The sequence below is a fragment of the Platalea leucorodia genome (genome assembly GCF_965183815.1).
Source record: "Platalea leucorodia genome assembly, chromosome: 2".
Classification (NCBI taxonomy): domain Eukaryota; kingdom Metazoa; phylum Chordata; class Aves; order Pelecaniformes; family Threskiornithidae; genus Platalea; species Platalea leucorodia.
The window spans coordinates 59,702,683-59,722,411 of record NC_138824.1 but is presented as its reverse complement, the minus strand read 5'-3'; the positions used below and the strand labels follow the sequence as shown (position 1 = coordinate 59,722,411).

At 37.3% G+C, this 19,729-nt stretch overlaps 1 protein-coding gene across 2 annotated transcripts in view; it reads left to right on the top strand.

Moving 5' to 3' along the window:
- Window positions 1–371: 371 nt before the first annotated feature.
- Window positions 372–19,729, top strand: part of NALCN (sodium leak channel, non-selective) — a gene marked incomplete at both ends in the record, with an annotated part of 233,725 nt that continues 214,367 nt past the window's right edge. For both annotated transcript variants that reach the window (XM_082304488.1, XM_082304487.1), the window contains 2 exons: window positions 372–479; window positions 2,393–2,575. In XM_082304488.1, the coding sequence (XP_082160614.1) occupies window positions 372–479; window positions 2,393–2,575 (291 nt within the window). The remainder of the gene's footprint in view (window positions 480–2,392; window positions 2,576–19,729) is intronic.

The window sequence follows — 19,729 nt, the reverse complement described above, 5'->3', positions numbered from 1 at the left end:
GCTCCAGGTCAAATCCATCCAATGATTACTCTGGGTTTAAGTTCACAGCAATAGCATTCTTTGCATATTGGTACAAATTTTCTGCCAGCGTTGCTAAGTTTCTGGTAATTGTTTGCGTTGCATACCTTTATGTAAATTCTTGTAAACTAACAAGAGTCATGTCAGTGATTTATATAGGCAAAGCTTTTTAATAAAATGAAGATCCTGTTAATCAGTAAGTACAAAAGCAGTTTGCATGAAAATAAAATGCTTTAGGTTATTTATAAAACTGTTCAAAATGCATTATAAAATGGTTTTAGTGAATTAATGTCTTCTCTTTTTTTCTCCCCAAGGAGGTTTCCTGATTATAGATAACAAAAGTTAACTTCAGGATGCTAAAAAGGAAACAAAGTTCAAGGGTGGAAGCCCAGCCAGTTACAGATTTCGGTCCCGATGAATCTTTGTCAGACAATGCAGATATTCTGTGGATTAACAAACCAGTAGGTATCTCTTTCCATAGTTACTAATTCTAAGTTAAATGTAACTTGTATTGTTGAAATATGACTAACATAACCTACAACCTGATAACCTACAACCTGCCCTAAGAAATAGATGTAAAAGTGTCTGGCAACTTGAAAACTGGGGAAAGCTTCATTGGGAGTGGAGTTATTAACAGAATGTACAGTATTAAGAAAATGTCTTTACCATGTAAATATGGTTATTATGATTAAATTATTTATTCAGCAGTCAGTGTGCATCCAGGATTCCTATATTTTGAATGATTCATGTTTTTGCAGAGAAAACATTTTCGCGTTTCTCTTATAGTGTACAAATTTTTACTTTGTAAAAGCAAAAAGTCAAATATTCTGAAATAATACATGTTGTTGGCATTAATTCATTTAATGGAACTATCATCTCATTTGCGGTATGGATGCCAGATCCCCTCAGCTTTGCTGCTGAGTTTTAACACCTAAATCATTTACAAGACAACACCCATATATTAATTCATGCTCAATAATCTTAAGTAGAATGTTTGTATTGACTGCTGTAATAAGCTCCAAATGCCATTGCAGAAATATATGCTGTGTTTCTCAGCACACAGTACATGGTTTTTTGATGGAATGATTTTTTTCTTGTCACGCTGATGGACTAATTGTACATTGCTTAGCATGTATAATACCAAAATTTTAGTGTGGTAGAGAACGGTTTTTATATCGGCCATGCTTCATGTTAATTTTTTCAGTTGAAACAAGGTTTGAAACAAAGTGGGTGTTAAAGGGACATATGAGATCATTCATCAGGTGCCTTCCACTTCCAAATTATTAATTTGGGCTCAGAGTATGCATATGATAGAGCTATTCAGTTCAGGTCAAATATCGTTACACTTAGGTGAGTGTACAGTGAGTATTAAATTCAGTGAGTGTTGTTCTTCTTGATATCAAAAGGTCTGAGGTGGTGTAAATGAGTGTAGAATTTTTCCCCAGATGAAAAATTGTTGTAAATACACTTTAGTTCAGTGGTTTTTGTTTGGAGAATTTTTTTCTTACTGAACTGTCTTTTTTTTCTTCTTCTTGTTTTGATAGATATGACCTTACCAACTCTGATTCATTACACTTGTCTGGCTTCAAGCTGTTTCAATGGTGTTTTGATTTAAAAGAAAAAAACATCCAACCTTAGACCCCTGTATTGATACATTCTGCTTTTTTGTTAGACCTCCCACTGTGACTGGCACTGAATATCAGCCTTATTAATAATGATTGTAGTGGGACTGAGACCTAAGTAGTCATAGAAATGAACCGTTCTCTTATAGCAACAGAACTTGTCTGGAACAAAAGTGAATCCTGATGTTAAGAAGGATCTTTCTGTGACATATTCTCTTTTATATTTATTCTTTTCATAAATAGAAGGATGCTCTTAATCCCCATGCCTCTCACTTAATTTTTGGAATTGTAAACTGATTTAAAAATCAGTTCATCTAAATGTGGAACTAAAATTTTCCACAGATATTTTCATTTAATGTATTCACCCAATTTATAACATCAAATAATTCCACTTATTGTCTGCATGTAAATGTGACAAGTTGTCATTTGAAAAGAAATTGGATTACAAAAGCTGCAAAGTAGAAATGATAGAATCCTAATTCTCAGTTTCCTGGCTCTTAATTCTTGCTTTCTCAATTATACAACCTCCTAAATTAACTAATAAAATTATATATCTGTATATATGTGTATATAAAATAAAATAAAGTCAGGAGTGCTTATTTTTGGATGAAGACCTTTAATATGTGGATCATGATGTAAAAGAAAAACTCAAACATGCATTTACAAAAAGTGCCAGTACAAGTTACGGAGGCTAAATATTTGAGCTTTTTTTGAACATCAAAGCAATTTTGCAATGTCTTGGTTTTTTTCAGTGGGTACACTCTTTACTACGAATCTGTGCCATCATCAGTGTTATTTCTGTTTGTATGAACACTCCAAAGACCTTCGAGCATTATCCTCCTCTCCAGTATGTGACATTTGCTCTTGATACTCTATTGATGTTTCTTTACACTGCAGAGATGATAGCAAAAATGCATATCCGTGGGATAGTTAAGGTAAGCATTTAAACAGTATTCTACATGTGCTTAAGAAAGTGATCTGAATATATGCTGGTGATATTTGATCTTTGTTTTTTAGCTTCTCAGCTGTTTTTGCTATGATTGTTTTTAACTGAAGGCAACACCATGGTGTATAAACTGAAAAGACAGATTGACAAAGATGCAGCTTTACTGCATATTTAATCCCCCCTAAATATAATACCAACATTCATAATGGTTTCCTACTAAGAAATAGACAGTTTCATTGTAATAATATAAAGAATGAAAGGAAAAATAAGCTAGATAGGCATTAGCAAGAACATTTTGTAAATGTCTAGAGATCCATATATGGACTTAGAACTTTGATTTTCATTTCAGAAGGCTGGTTGTGTTCTGTTGTGGTTACTTTATTTAAATAAGAACATATGTCTTACTGTGAGCCAAATGAGAAAGTTATCGTGCTTTACTGAATTTTTTTCCTTAATATAATGCATGTTGGTAAACAAATGCTTCTGTTATTATATGTTTACTGTTGTTGCTGGACTAATTTGTATAAGTTGATACGATATTGGAGAATGTAAAACTGCAGACTTTTTCAGTAATCATTATTTTGTAGCATTATTTTACCGATTGTTTCCAGTCTTCTGTAAAAAGATACAAATTCAGCTTACATATAGAAAATCCAGCTGCAGGCCTTATTTGCAATACAATTATGTCACTATCGCACAGAATAGATCAGCAGTGTGTTATCCTTCCCTTTCACTCCTGAAAGGTCTGGTGACTCCAGAGACATCTGAGATCGTACTTGGCTCTTCAGTTTGTTCTGAGTTTGCAGATAGCATTTTTTGGTCACTGCCAAACTAAGCTGTCGTGTCATCGTACTTAAGGAATATTAATTGCAAAAGTTAAAGTATCATTAATATTAATATTTAGAAAATTACTGAAATAAGATGATTCTGAGAAGATCCTTGTGTGTTGCGTAAGGCCACTTTGTGAAGTGCTATTTCTGGCCACTACCTGTACTCTCTTATTCAGAGATGCCCATTAAGCAGGTGAAGATGAGGACACAGGATGTGGTGTGAATTCCCACAGTGAATGGGGAATTAGTGACCAGCATGCACTTTTGAACAGTGTGGGAGTAACAAGTTACTATTACAGCCAGTACAGACTTAGCAAAGAAATGGGCACATAGATATTAGAGCAGAGAGAGGGAGGGATGGCCAACAGTGTGACTTTTGTACAAAGCTTGATTTCTCAACCTTTATGTGTGGAAATACCAACTTCACTCACAGTTGACACTTAGGGGCTATGGATAATATGTTGCTACATATTCTAATGTCTTTCACTGCATTGTTTAAATTTGTGGTTTTGTGGATATAGAATAGAATAGAATAGAATAGAATAGAATAGAATAGAATAGAATAGAATAGTTTTGAACCATTCCCACGTGTCCTATCACTGGATACCAGGGAGAAGAGCTCAGCACCTCCCTCTCCACTTCCCCTTCTCAGGAAGCTGTAGAGAGCAATGAGGTTGCCCCTCAGCCTCCTTTTCTCCAAACTAGACAAACCCAGAGTCCTCAGCTGCTCCTCACAGGATTAATTTATCTTTGATTGTCTTATGATGAACTTGTCTTTGAAGCATGTCTGACGAGTCTGTCCACACAGAATGAATAGCTGTCTGGAGCTAGTTCCATTGCCTTGATTCATGTTATACATGTATAGATGACAATGCCGATTATTTCATTTGCACACTGATGTTTTACTCTTCATTTATTAGATAAAAATACAGTAGAATAGATTAGACATAACCACTGTTACACAAAGATAGATTGTTTAAGTAGAAAATGGCTGCATTTATTGTTATTGTAACAACTGAGAATTTGCTTACAGCTTAATGTCTTGTAGCATTCATCAGTGAATATAGTTACACTGAAATGAAGTGCCTTCACTGGCGCTATTCGTGGAGTCATAGAATAACTGCTTAGATTGGAAGGGACCTCCAGAGGTCATCTAGTCTGACCTGCTCCCCAAAGCAGGTCCAGTTAGATGAAGTTGCCCATGGCTTGGGTTGTCCAGGTGAATCTCAGACTCCTCCAAGGATGAAGATGCCACAAGCTCTCTAGACAGCCTGTTCCAGTGCTTGACCAACCTCATGCAAAAATTTTTTTTCCTAAACACTTAATCAGAATTTTCCATGGTCCAACTTGCGTCCCTTGTATCTTGTCTTACCACTGTGCACTTCCAAGAAGAGTTTGGCTCCGTTTTCTCTGTATCCTCTGATTAGGTAGTTGTAGACAGGAACAATGTCTACCCTTTGCCTTCTCTGCTGAAGGCTGAACAGACCCATGTCTTTCACCCTCTCTTCCTACGTCATCTGCTCCAGCTCTCTGACCTTTTTGGTGGCCCTCTGCTCTCTCCATTATGTCCATGTCCTTCTTGTACTGGGGAGCCCAGGACTGCACTCAGCTCAAAATCAGGTTTGTGGATGTGGTCTCACAATTGCTGAATAAAGGGGAAGGATGGTTTCACTGTACCTGGTGGCTACACCCTGTTCATGTGAATAAGAGAGAACTGTAGGACAAGGATATGAGCTTGTATCATGTATAGCAACTTCCATAAAACTATGTTAGAACTGGATTGGCCTTTTTTCAGCTGTTAAATCAGAGCTTTTTAAATATGTTATCAAGTTGTTTCTTTGAATGCTGATCAATAAATAATCCTTTTTTAGTGAACTATCTGACTTACTCTTTGGATTATTGATTCTAGGGAAAATAATGGTTAAATATTATAACTCTGCCAAGAACATGATGATCCATGGACTTCCAAAGATAATGGCAAAGTAAAATAAAGTACTGTTTAGAAACCTATTAGCATTTATTAAAGATGTTGTATATGAAACATCTTTATATAAGGAAATTAGTTTATGAACTGTAGTCCTAATTTAAGTGCATTCAAGACTTTTAGTGAACGTAGGATCAATGAATGTATTGCCATATGGTTCTACTAAACTTTACCATAAACCGGTATTTCTGTAAAGGCCTTAGGAATTGAAATGCTAATAAACTTTTGAACCATGATTAATGCAAAATTTTAGTCCAGCGAGAAACCTAATTTATGGAGAAGGTAGGCACTATCCACTTAAGTCCCAATTAATAACAATGTAAGTATAGCTGAGCTAAGAAGATTTTGAAAATGTTAAGTCATGTCTAATTAACACCACCTGAGGACAAATGAGAAATTTTCTTCCTTTGGTTCCCAGGGGTTTATAGAAAAGGAAAGTAGTTTCTGAAAATCCTAGCCTTTTGTCTGTAAAAAGTTTCCCTTTTCCTTGCGTAAACTAAGTGACAAAATAGTGATACATGCATCCAAGTATTTTGTTACCCCAGAAGGAAAGTTAAACTGAAATGTTGCTGTGACATTGTGCCTTTTATTACTCATGTTTCCTTCTGAGTAATTGTTGCTGTGCTAGTAAAATCTATTCAAAATTTGGGCTGTCTGTGCCTTCTGAGTGTTTGTTGCTGCTCGTTCCATTTGCGAAGACAATCGATACAGAGGAGTCTGAATTACAAAGGCACTGCTCGTATGGATATCCACCACCTACAAAGAAAATAGACACTGGCATGTGTTTAGACAAGGAGCACAAAATACGAATATTAAAGAAACCAGAAGGTGACAGTATAGGATATATCTACTACAGGGTCTGAGGTCCTTTTGTTTTCAAAACAGCATATTGATATTCCTTATCATTGCTATCAAACACTGTTTGCTTCTAATAGGTGTTATGATAGATTGACTCCTCTGGAAGAATTGAAATGGGTATAAATGTGCAGTGTAACTGATTATATTCAGTATATAGGCACTACCTGGGAAGAAAGTACTGAAAGGTTTGTGATATGATAATCGTATTATAGTTTTTGGTATTGCAGGCTATTGTTACTTGTCATGAACAAGTGAGCTAATGCTAATAATATGTCTATCTTTACCTTGAAACTCATCTCTGAAAAATGAAGTACAGGCTATAATTTCATACGATTGAGGTCTTTTTTAAATACAAAATTCTGGGACAGTCTGCCTAATGTTTGCTGGCCAGATTGTATAAAATGTATGTACAAACAGTAAGACAATTTATAATGGTTTGTGAAATTTTATGCAAGATAGAGACAGAGAATTAGACCAAGTAATTTTGTTTCTCATGACATATTTTTATGCTTGTATTCTAAATTATGTTCTAAATCAAAGAATGATGGCCTGTGATAGGGCTCACTGTGAAATGATAGAGTGGCTCAAGAAAATACTGTGTACACAGTATTAAATCTATTTCAAATAGATTAAGTCAGTACATATATAGTATCACTGACTAGAGAATGACTTTCATGAATACTACCTGGCCTCCAACTGAATAGTTTGATGACATTAAAAGTTAGGTGTTAATTACTTCATCAGACAAGTTATTCAAGTAATTATGAGAGAAAGTGTCATGGCATACTATTATGATTTATGTTTAACCTATTAGGGTTTTATGAGCAAATAATTTTTAATATAGATTTCTGTCATGAAAATATGCTGTAATAAGTACAGAAATATTTTAATATTATTTTTAAAAGGTAGTGCATTCCTAGATATGCGAGTTTTCATAGTTACATATTTTTTCTGCAACCCTTCTAAGTAGATCACACATTTTAATGATTTCAAAGCACTGCAAATTTTGTTCTCTGAGTAGCACATGAATTAATGGATGATGTGACTTAGCCACATCAATATTTTTGTAGGAATAGCTTATGAAGCATGTTAGCAGATGTCTACTAAATTGTGTTACAGACACATATTAAAAAGACCTAACGTTTTAGAAATTAAAAATTCTGATCTCTTTAAAAAGTCATTGAAAAAAATTAAAAAGATTAATGGTAAATATCACAGACTTTCTACACATTAAAAAAGCTGCAGAGTGTGTAAAATAAAAAAGGCCATTTTAATAAAATATTCAATGAGATTCTTTTAGCGTTACCACATACATATTATTTCTTTGTCTGAGACTTAGAAACTTTAAATATAAATTACAGCTGTACTTCAGGGGTGATTGAAGGTAAGAATAAAGGCCAGGAGACCTCTTGACTTTGACTTGTTAGAACACCAATATATGATATGTGGGGAAAGGCTGCGTGTTGACACAAATTTTGCATGAGGCTTAATGACACCAGAATAGTGTGGATTTTAGGAATGGGAATGTTTTAACTGAATGAAATCAAACTTCTATTTTTAATTATTTTTGACAATAGAGCACGAACAATAGCCATCGCTGTCATGGACTTAAAAGTCTCCTAGTCCTAATGTGATGTCCCATCTCATCATTCATTCAGTTCAGTGAATAATTCAGGGATGTTTCAAGAGATTACTTAATTTAATTTAATTTTTTATTCTCCCATGTAAGATGGAAATGCATTAACTTAGACCATCTTCATGGTGTAATGGTTTCCCCAGCTATACTTAGGTATGTGTGCGAGTAGATACAGGCTGAATCATAGTATCCTGAAACACAAAGCTCCACTGGTACCAGGGTGACTGAATAACACAACATGGTATCAGTGATTTAGCAGAAGTCAGGGATCTCTTCTGTGTTGGTACAGGAAACAGTGAAGGGTTTGTTGTCAACTAGCCTCTCACAGAATACATTTACTTCTTTGGCAACCACTTTTTTATGCTCTAAATAATATTTTCTTAGGTTAGAAATACTCTGTGTTACTTGGAGTTTATCAGGAAATGTATAATAAGGTGATTGCCAGAATACCTGGAGTATGAAGATTTGCAGACATAGGCAAAGTCTAGGAAAGTGACTAGCCTCTGATTCATTGGGATCATAAAACTGGAACTTCCATATTTAGCTGGAAATTATCTTTATTTTACTGCCTGCTACTGGTGATTTATATTTGTATAAAGAATCTAGAAGTTTAACATTGTGTGCAACCATAATATACGTCTTTGGTTTTGTGAGTGAAATTACAGCCTTCTAAGAAATAAATGCAATTTTGGCCACCACAGTACCACACTGTGTATCGATGTATAACGTAATAAATTTAGTGCAATGGTAAAAGTTACTGAATTCAATTTGACATTGGTATTTTCAGGATCTCTTCAGTTCAGAATTCCACTTTCTTCAATTGATACTAGATTGTTTGCATGATTTTTATTTCCCAGAATGTAAATAGAATTCAGTGACTCTCTGGTTCTGATTTCTTTCATGTCTCAGGCTCCTGGGTCAGAAAGAGCTCTGCTATAATCAGCTGCATCAAGGAAGTATTAAGCCTATTTAAATGAAAGCAGATCAATCTCCTTCACTGTATCCTGAATAAGATTTAAACTGGTCTCCCAATTACATGCAGTTTATGTCTACTGCATAACTTACTGATTGATCGGCAGGCTTCCGAGAGCACCATGAATTAACTAATGCTTGTGTCTGTCGAAACAGTTCACGAGTAACTTGTAACCTAACTGACAAGATTCGCAGTCCCTGAGAATCAAAGCTCACATTTATGTGCCCACTCGTGTCACTTATGAACATGGCTGTATGTGCTTGACATAGGTCTCTTCATTGATTCAAGGAAAGTTTCCAAAATTATCTCCTCATTGGAAAAAAGGAGGTAGGGTGCAATTAGAGAAATGAAAGTTAACTCTCAAGCCTAAAACAGATGTGATATTAGATGAGCATCAGTCTTCTGAAAGAAAGAAGGGAGCCTAACCTGTCATGGAAGGACTTTGTATTTCTTTTAATCAGTGTGATGCAAAAATTATCTTCAGCTTTCTAATAAGGTGTCTTCCGAAGGTCATCTCACATGGGTATGAGCAAGGTAAGGATACCTTACTTAAAAGTATCTTATCTCTATGAGAAGTTTTTACTCTCAGCCTTTGTATTGGGAGATGGAATAAGGAGATAGAGAAACATTCCAGGTAAATTGCTTGTATTAGACACAATTGCACTGGTGGTATTATATACCATAAAATAACGAAAGAGGAAAATGTGCCAAAATCTGTGAAAAACTTTCAGGAAACTGTGTCCATGACATGAAGGAATTCACATCTGCTATAACAAAAAGGAACGAAGTAACAGGTGTCCCAGATGAAAATTCAGCCTTTAGGGAATAAGAGATGAATGGATATCATTTCACTCCATGGACACTGTGAGGGTATGTGAAATTATCTTCATTACACCACATCCTCGTTGCAGCTTCTAATCACAGTCGTGATGGTATTAGCAAACGTGCACTGAAATCATGTTGTGAAAAGGAGGCATGGTTTATCCCGTTCCTCTGTCAGAAGAGTAACACTGTAAAATAAAAAGTGTGAGAGTTCTCTCTCCTGTCTGTTAAAAAAGCCTAGCTGACACTTATTTTAGTATCATCATGCTGAAAATTAGAAATTTTTTATATAACACAAGTAGTGCACTGAATTTAATAGAAATGTCTTTCTTTTCACTGTGCAGTTGTGACACATGTCAGCTAACAAAGATTATAGAAAGTCAGAAGTAATGGTCCTTGACATTTCCCCCATTGTTAAATCAATTACATTCACAGCAAAACTTTTGTACTAACTGAAGTAGTTGTGAGTGGATTTGTCAGACTTTATTTCAGTATCGCTGAGCGCTATTCACTGACTTCAGTGCTCCTGCAGGGGGCTGAAGTGAATGGTTGCACCATTAGCTTTCAGCACTCTCGGTGAATTCGTGCAGGAACTGAAACAAAGCTTAATCTTCTACCAACGCAGTCACAGATAGATTGGAGCTGTTTCCTTGGCTTTCAGCATGTCCGGTGTTCCCAGGCAGTATAAGCCCGGTGCAGAGAGCACATTTTCCTCCTCATTTTTCTGATAGGTGCTTTGGTTGCTCTAGTTGCTATCTGTCTGCTCCAGAGGAGAGAATCGAGGGTGGAGCAGGCTGGAGGCTTACCTGAGCCGTGTGGGCTTAACTCTGTACATTCAGTTCTCTGCCAATATAAGGAATTTTCCACCTGTAGTGCAAGCAATATGTGGTGGAGATGGGCTTTTTATGCTGTAATCAAGTACTCTGGTTGCCATGATCTGAACTGGGGTCTGCAGCTGTTTCCAGTGGCAGCTGATGTCTGTTTGCATATTCTGACACTTTTTTATCTTTGCTTACACAAAATAGATTTTTGGGCTTAAAATAGAAACATGTTTAGTAGGATTCATCAGCGCTAATTTGAGGGTCTGCCGTTGTCTGTGATAAGTTGTTTGTGTCTAAAGTAGGCTCTTCCAAAAGGTAATTTGTTTGGCCTGTTTTTCTCCATTGACTGAGAGAGAAGCTTAAAGTACCTAGGCTGACACCCAGCCTTTAGGTATCTCACAGTCAGCTATTAACTCATTATAGATTTGTTGTCAGTGGACAGGTGGGCACTACAGAGAGTATACAGACAACTGGATGCCAGCTTCCTCTTTTAACGCTTAGGGCATTAACTCATTTATGCTTAAATTAGTTTCTTCCGTAATCATCCTAATTCAGAAGTTTGTCTTGAGTTACGGATTACAGAACTGTTGTTTGCTCTATGTTATTACAAGTATCTGTTTTGCCTTCTTTTCAGTACTTTAATGTTAAACGTTCCACCTTCATATAACAAGAATGGAGAAATTACAAAATGAGTTTAATCTTTCTGATAAATGATGGAAATCTTAATTGAATTGTGGTGAAACACTGTTAGCTGGTTCGCAAGCTTTTAGTGACTTTGTCAAGGGAGTTTCTGCTGCGTTACAGCCTGAAAACGGAAGATGGAAATTCTGAAATTACTGCGCTCTGTGACTTTATATATGCTGTATACCCCATGGTGTATAAATGAGTTAATGATCAGGAAGTTGTGTTGTTTTCAAAGGTCGGTGGTAAAATAGAATACGTGGCTCCTATCATCCCCTGTCAGCGTGCTCTGATGTGTTTGTGATGCCTGGTGGTGAAAGCTCAGTCTCGGGATGTGCAAGTCACAAACAGGAGTGAGAACCTTGGCCTGGAGGGCAGGGGCATAACCAGTGCAATCAGTGGCAAGGATGAGAAAATGATGAGATGCTTTGGTTAAACAGGGTGTGATGATGTGGAGGGAAAAAATAGAAAACTACTTAACTGTGGTAGTAAAGAGCTCACAGAGCAAATGTGAAAATAGACCTAGTTGATTTAAGATTTGAGTTTCCCCTTTGGCTCTACTTCTTGGGATTATAAGGTGAAAATTATTTGTCCTTACGACAAATTATTTTACATATCTATACTAAAAAAATAGAATTCTCTGCTATGTATCATGCTCTTGGAAAACTAGATGTGTAGTGCAGGTCCCATGCTATTCAGTGTTAGTAAGAAGTATATTATTTCAAATTGTCTTAAAATGTAACTTAAAAAATACTGGAGTATTTTGGTTTTGGAAGCTGTGATTGTTAGTTTTAAATATTATTTCATAGCAAGAGTACTGAGATCCATTATTTGAAAAAGACATTCAGTCTACAAAAGTTGATTCCTCTGTCTCACCTTTTTCCTGCATTTGTTGCTGTTTTGCTAAGCGCGTATGTCCATCGCAAGGACATCTGTTCCCGGCCTACTGGGATCATGTTGCTAGTGAAATGCTCCAATGCTGTTTCCAGTCACAGGAAATTAAAAAAATTAAAACTGATTATCATGAGGAAAACAAATATGAAGTTGCCTGCAGCATGCTGCTAGTTGGGTGTTGCTGCCTGTGGGCCAGGGACCATGGCACTAGAATATACGCACCTGTTTCTATGGTTACTTGTGCCTGGTTTTGTTGGAGTGTTTATTACAGGAAAGCAATGACTCATATTACACAGTGGGGCTTTTTGCACCATTTTTGCATTAGAGTATTAGAAAATCAAAGGCATTTAAGTTACTTTGTGAATTTACATAGGCAATATTTCTAAAATAAAAACGGTAATTTTTCTAACCAGTCAATGGGTCCTAGAAGTTTTTAGTGAGAAATTATTTTGGGGCATGGACTGAGGTATCTGTCTATATAATACTTAGTGACTTACCATGGTGATCAAAATTTAACCTTAAAGTTGCTAAGAAAAAGTATACAACATGCTGACTTTGATAATGTATTTAGAAAGTGCTCTTTCAATATTCAGACCAATTAGATGAACAAAACTTCATGGTAATGTTAATTTTTTCCCTTTCTAATAGCACTTTCAAGGATTACTTTAGTGTTTTTCTTCATGAAGGTAGCTATTATCGAGGGATATTTTTAATGTATCACTTCATGTCAGGGTAAAATGACACATATACTGGGATAGCAGTGAAATCAATGTATTGGATAACAATTTATGTATTCAGGTAGGAGACGGAACTTCATCCCTAATGTGCCTTTCTGTGTTGAAACTTGAATTTTCAGGGAAGTCTGCTATAATTAAGCAATATCTTTTTATTTTATATTTTATTTTATTTTATTTTATTTTATTTTATTTTATTTTATTTGATGCCCATGTTGTCTTCTCTCTTAATTTGAGAGAATAAAACAAGAGATCAAGATGAAAAAATCTTAATGACATCCAAATCCCTGTGGAAGGGAATAAGAACATTTCTGTGCAGCTGTATTTTCATGAAAATTATGAAATTTGTGGGGGATTTTTAAGGCAGTAAGCTGAATATAAAATTTCATTTCAGAGTATTGTGTTCTCCACCACTTATATAAATATTGCTTTCTTACAGCTATACTAAGATTGTTGTTTCAATAAACTTTTCCTGATCTCTGTAGTATAAAATGGATTCTCCAGCTTTTAATAATGCTAATTACCAAATAATATCCTCTTTCTGAAAAGTGCGTCCTTCTTATCTATTCCAATTTTCATCATTGTGGCTTTTTTCTGTTGAAGCAGAGCTGTGAATGACAATCATAAATCTGGGTTTTGTCATGTTAGATGAGACTGTTTGCCTTGTCAAATCTCCCTATTCAATCTCCAGGCAATATTTGATGCTTCAGAGTGAAAGCTTTCACCTTGAAACATTTGAATCCAAATCCGCCCATTCCATCCACCATAAACATTGGAGCTGGGGGAGGGCAGAATACTGCTGGATGAAGCACAGCTGCGTTTAACGCACATCAGCTTCACAAGGCTGCAGAGTACTTCCAAGCATGAGCAGACAGACGTCCGTGCATGTGGAGCTAGATGTAGAACTGGAGTTCTACCCCAGGGAACTGGCATCTTGAGGAGATTGTCTTAGATGCACACAACCAGAGAAAAGGCCGGGTTGGAAGGGACCTATGGAGATGGTCTGGACCAACCTCTTACTCAAAGCAGGGCCTTAATTTGGTTATCCAGGGTCCTATCAAGCTGAGTCTTGAATATTTCCAGCACAGGAGATGCTAGCACTTCTCTGGGCAATGTGTTCCAATGTTTAATTGTTCTCATGGTGAAGATTTTTTTCCTGTGCACTTCCTGGAAACAGTGAGTGCTGTTCCGGGTAGGGGGATCCTATTAATCCTCCTCCTGATCAGCCATTTTTATATTTGCTGAACCCATAAGACATCCAAGGGAGCCGAGCCAGCTAGTAAAGCAATACTTATGGTACTGAATACAGTTGACAAATGAGCACATGGAGGGGGAAAGAAAATTCAGGCTTTCAGTGTAGTAACCCATAAAATCTCTCTGCTGGGCGTGTTGGCACCCAACTGCAGTGGTAAAGTGGCATATCAAGAAAGCAGCAATGTAATACACCAGCGAAGCTCTCTTCCTGACATGTTCTGTAGCGGTACCTAGTGTCGGCTATGGATAAGAAGGTATTAGCATCTGGCCTCTATTGGCTATATATGAAGACTGTGTCTGGCAGCTCTGAATAGTGGAGAATCTGAATTACTTGTCCCTCAGCTGAACTGAGATGCTCTACAGTGATTCGGCTGATACGGGAGGTGTGTTGAGGCATTCCTTTCCATCAGTTTGTGGAAATGGTTATTCCCCTTGGTACTTTTTTCTACTTGAGGAAGGGAGTGTTGTGTAATGTTTTCATGTTTGTTTCTGTTTTGTTTTTAAATTTTCTTTAACAGTTTTGGTTTAAAACACCATTTTTTAACTTCTCCCAATTCCCCCTCCCCCTATTTTACAGCAAACACTGTTATAGGATTTTTAGCAAGTAAAATGGTCCTTTTTTGTCTGTTTGAAAGTCTTGATTCTTACTTCACGGCCAGGATTGTTGCTTCCTTTACAGGCTTTTTGGTGTTGTTTTTTTTTTTTCTTTCTGTTAGAAACAGCAAATGAGATGGTGAATACTATAGTTTAAAAACCTCCCGTTACAATATGAAACATGAAATACTAAGTTTGGTGAAGTTAATTACATAAATTAACAAAAATCTAGTGCGCCTTAAAAATACGTTTTGAGACTGTTCTTTAATGAATGAAATAGCCTTACATCTTCATTGGTAATTCCTAAAATAACCTGAAAATCTCAACAAATTCACTGAAAAATCTATTTTTTTTAATTATTGCAAATGATGAAGTAGTGGTTCTGTAGTGATTATAGCTTTTTTGTAACGATAGATTGGAACTGCGTGTGTTGTGTGCCTGTAACATGCATGGAATAACCCTCTAATCCAAAGGACCAGCAAGAGCTGTGTTTCGTTTTTTTTAATTATAAATAGAGTAACTATGTTTTGTGTGCTGTAACATAAAGTGATTTTTCCAACGTTTTTCTAGCATAGACTACAAGTTTACTATAAATATTACATTGCATGTTATGACAAAGATAAATTATGCACTATGTAATGTGTTACTTGGAAGCATCTGATGATGGAGCAGTTCAGTACAATACATGAGTAGTTACGAATTGAACTTGTTTAACTCAGTGATGATAAAGTGATACTACACCCACTATAACCGTTCAGATTTAAGCTGCACACAGCAATTCTAATTCCATTGGCTGTTACAAATCTATTGCTGTTATGAGAATGTATTTTAAATAAGTTCCTTCGCTATGAATGAAGACACTTTATGAGAAAAAGAAGAAATAGAGAAATGAGAAGCTGTGTCCCCCCCTTATTGTTTCTGTTTTTCCCCAAATACAAACTTTTTAAAAAAATATGTTGGTTCGTTTTGAAGTGATACTATCACTGTTGCAGAGGGCTAACTTGAAGGTGACAACCCATTTTAAAATATGCCAGTTTTAATTTGGTTATTAACATGGTCTTAGCTAAGCAATCCACAATTTCCTTTGTTTCCTGCATGGATCATCATTTTACAGTTAAGAAGTACTTTGCATTAAAAGATGGCTAGTATATAATTTGCTGGTTGTTGCATAATAAAATGCTTCAGGTTGAATTTTTTTATGTCAGACGGTAGAAGGTGGACTTTAAGGCTAGTGCACCTGAGAGTTGTCTGTCTGAGGTCCTGCTTCTGTCGGTCCCCAGGGCAGCTGAGGAGTTGCAAAGCTCTGAAGAAGGATGAAGGGGGCTAATGTTTGACACATGAGCGCATTTGAGAAATAGTTTTATTTTGGGGGGACAGAAGAAGAGAATTGAGAACAGAAGTCAGAGGCAGCTTTTCTTGTTGATTAGGCTGTATCTTTTCATTCTCTTTTCTGTGTGAGGAAAATGTCGAAAGTATTTGACAGCTTGGGGGCTGGGCTGGATTGTCCCCATCATTCTGCTACTAAACAGACCTGTAAACTGCAGGTTTTTAAGAAAATAGGGAAAGTTTGAAGTTGAGCCAGAAACATAAGGGATGTATGTGTATGTGTGACCAGGTAAGAGATACATACCCTCTGTGCGTGTATGTATGTCTTTATCTGCATTTGCAGGGGGGAGAGGGAGGTTAGGCAAGGTGCTCCCTTGAGCTCTGATTTCGTTTTCTGTCCCACTCCCACCTCCGTGCCCTGCGGTTTGTGTGGAGTAAGGGAATGGGGGAAGGAGGGTGAGTCTTGTTTCACTAACTGAGCTGTGCCCTCTCTTCTGGCTTGCTCTTTTTGTATTATAATGAGCAGAGCGGAGCGGGAAAAGATGATACTCCCGAATTCTGATTCCCTCTATTCCTTCTGTTTCTTCCTGTGCATTTATGCTACTCCTAAAATGCCAGTAAATGTCAGCCTCCACCCCTTAGTGCTTATTTGTAGTGCTACACAAAGTAGCCCACAGGGTGATCTGAAGAATTCGCTAGAGTTGTTGATGTGCCTTATTTACCACCACCACATGCAGGATCTGGTGACCATGATAGAACAGGAAAGTAGCTGGTTGTTACTGAGCTTGCTGGTCTCTTCGCGATTGTACCATCTTTCAGCTATCCTGTTTGTCAGAGACTCTGAGGAAAAGTGGGAGACTAAGGTTCTCCTAATGAAAGGCAGGTGATAAATCTGATTACTCAGAGCAAATGTCATATCACTTCTTTTATTTAGGTTTCCTACAGGGGCGGCTGGAAAAAGGTGGGAGGGAAGGATTCAGAGAACAGGTTGTAGTCAGGGATGAGAGAGAAAGAGAAATTCCTGAAGGCAAGCAGGGAGGCAGAGGAGGCTTTTCACTTGCAGGGATTTGCTCTTGATTCTGAGGTGTTCCTGAGATGTTAAGAGATAAGCAGGGCAGAAATGACCTGGGAGATGACTGTGCTATCATCTAGCTAAGCTGTCTACCTTACCAATGAGATACTGAATTGCTTAATAAAATTAGCAGACACAATCAATCTTCCAGCAGATCACTTTAGGCAATTCGGATGTTGATTTCCTAGAGTATGTTGTTTTCAGCAAGGTTGATAATAAGATAAACTTTTATTAAAAAATTACAGTCTGGCTAGTATTCCCTTCTGGTGTAAGTTAAACTGTAATGGCTCTCATGGGGTGACTGCCTCAAGTGTTACTACTTCTGTCGGTGGTTCTGTCTGTATTTTGTATAGGCTCACATTTCTGATGAGTTAGGTCTTATAAAATTGGTTGGGTTTTTTTTCTGTGAACTTGTGTAACGACTGTTTAGGGCACCTAATACTGGCAATTGGTGTTTCATCTTTCATGTGCTGGTTACAGTTGAGAAAGTGTATCTTCCGGCATCTCAATGCTGTCATTGGGATATTAGTATTGCACATGAAAATGAAGAAATGAGCTAGTACATTGTACACAGTTAATGTAATGGTGCTAAAATTAGGTAAAAACTGGTGAAATAAGGAGAAGGTAGGGAGAAGGGAGGAGATTTATTTGTTGGTCCTATTTTCGAATAGGTAAAGAAACACTAAGAGCTTAGGCTGAACTTGAGGTATTCTTCCTTAGTTATGGCAACATTGCTATAGCAAATTAAGTTAAGCTCTTATAGGGCAGAGAATATTTTAATTACAGACTGTTACGTCAAGCTTGTCTGTTCTTTTGGGATGTCAAATTCAGATTAGCGTCTCTAAGAGGGAAGCAGACTTTTGATCCATTTCACATGTGTGGTTTACCAAGAAAGCCATTTCCATGGTCGTGTACTAGCGTAACAGTGATGCTGACCTGTCATAAATAAATACTGAGGGAAAAGACGGAAGCGTATTAGGAGAAACTGGGGAGGCTAGGAAGGGTATTACAAAATTATGAATAGGCCTCTAATAAAGAAAAGATTGATCCATCTAACAGCTAAGCAGTATTGCTGGTTTGGACTTCAGATTTTTTATGTAACTTAAAATGCTTTGTGTTTAATAGTTGTTAGTTAGCTAGTCCACTGAGTTCGAGCAGCGCCCCATAGTTTGCCTGGGAGAGGCATTAAGTGAGGGCATGGTTTACTGCGCAAAAGCCTTCCAAGGGCTGTCCCAAGCCTGCAGTCACGGACTGTGTAAGTGGACTGGCATCCACTGCTCTGTCTGAAGGAAATGATTTTATTGTCTAGATAGACTGTAAGTCATATTGCTGGAGAAGCTTTCAGGACTTGTTGTGCACACTAAAGAATCCACTGTCCACTGTAGGCAGTAGGGAGTCAGCAACTTTAATGACTTAAAGAGGTTTGGATTACTTTCAGCATTAGGCTTCCAGTCTACAGTACTAATCCTTCATCTTTTGCAAATATTTGGATCACATTTCAAAGACTTACAAGTCATAATGTAAATGGTCTGGGATAGTGCATTCACAAAAAAATGCTAAAACAAACCTCATCAATAATTCTCAAATTTCAGCAGACATGATGAAAAAAGGATGAGGGATTAACACATTGCAATGCTTCAGCTGTTTTAGGTAAGATGCCTCCAGATGTATTTAAATTTCATGTATCTCTATTCCTTTCCAAGGCTAGCAACAGACTGCCATTGACTGTGAGTGTGGAATTTCAGCCCAAAGCTTTTTTGAAATGTGAATGAAACTCACTGTTCATTGCTGTTAATATGTGAGTGCTAGCCTGTGTTTAGTCAGAATTAGATTTTTCATGGAAGTAGCACTGGAAGTCCATGTCAAGATTCCTACTAAAAAGTATATTCTGATTTTCACATTAAGCAGGATGTGGTCCTACCTTAAGAATGCTTCCAACACCAAATAAAATCCCATATGCCAATACACAGTATAAATGCATTAAAGATTCCCCACCACGTCCACTGCCAGCCAAATGACAAACACGAAAAGGATTTAGCCAAAGCCTCCCTACACGCAAAGCGGAAAGGGCCGGAACACCCCTCAAAATGAGTAGTTTCTACAGATGTAATTCAGGTGCCCTACGTTTCTGTGGGTGATCCATGGGAAGCCTCCCTGACAGGGAGGATGTAGCCGAGGCAGCTGGCCTGACGTGACAGTGACAGAAGTGAGGTGGTGGAGCAGCCTGACTGGTGAGAAGCCTGGAAAGGGTCACGGCAGCTTCCTTTGTAAGGAGAAAACAGCAGAGCTGCTTCACTCACGCCACACGTATTGTGGAGAGAAAAAGCAATTTGTAAAAAAAGATTTGGCTTTTAGTGAGTACTTGACGGGTTATTCTGAGGAGGGTGAATACAGGAACTCCAGCATGAATTCATGCTCAGATCTGTACAGCACAACTCGGGGAAAACTTTTTGCTTTAGACAAAGGGTGCTTAAGAGAAGAAAAATAAGTTTCAAAGAGTTCTTCAGTGAGAGAAAAACCAATCAGCATCTTTGTTCAGAGCCACAAATTGAAGGACTCAAGTTGCATGTTGATATAAATCTCACCGGAGATTTGTTCACTGAGAGGGAAAGGGGAGAGGAGAGAGGGGTAAGAGATTTAGGGTGTTGGTAGCTGATCTCCGCA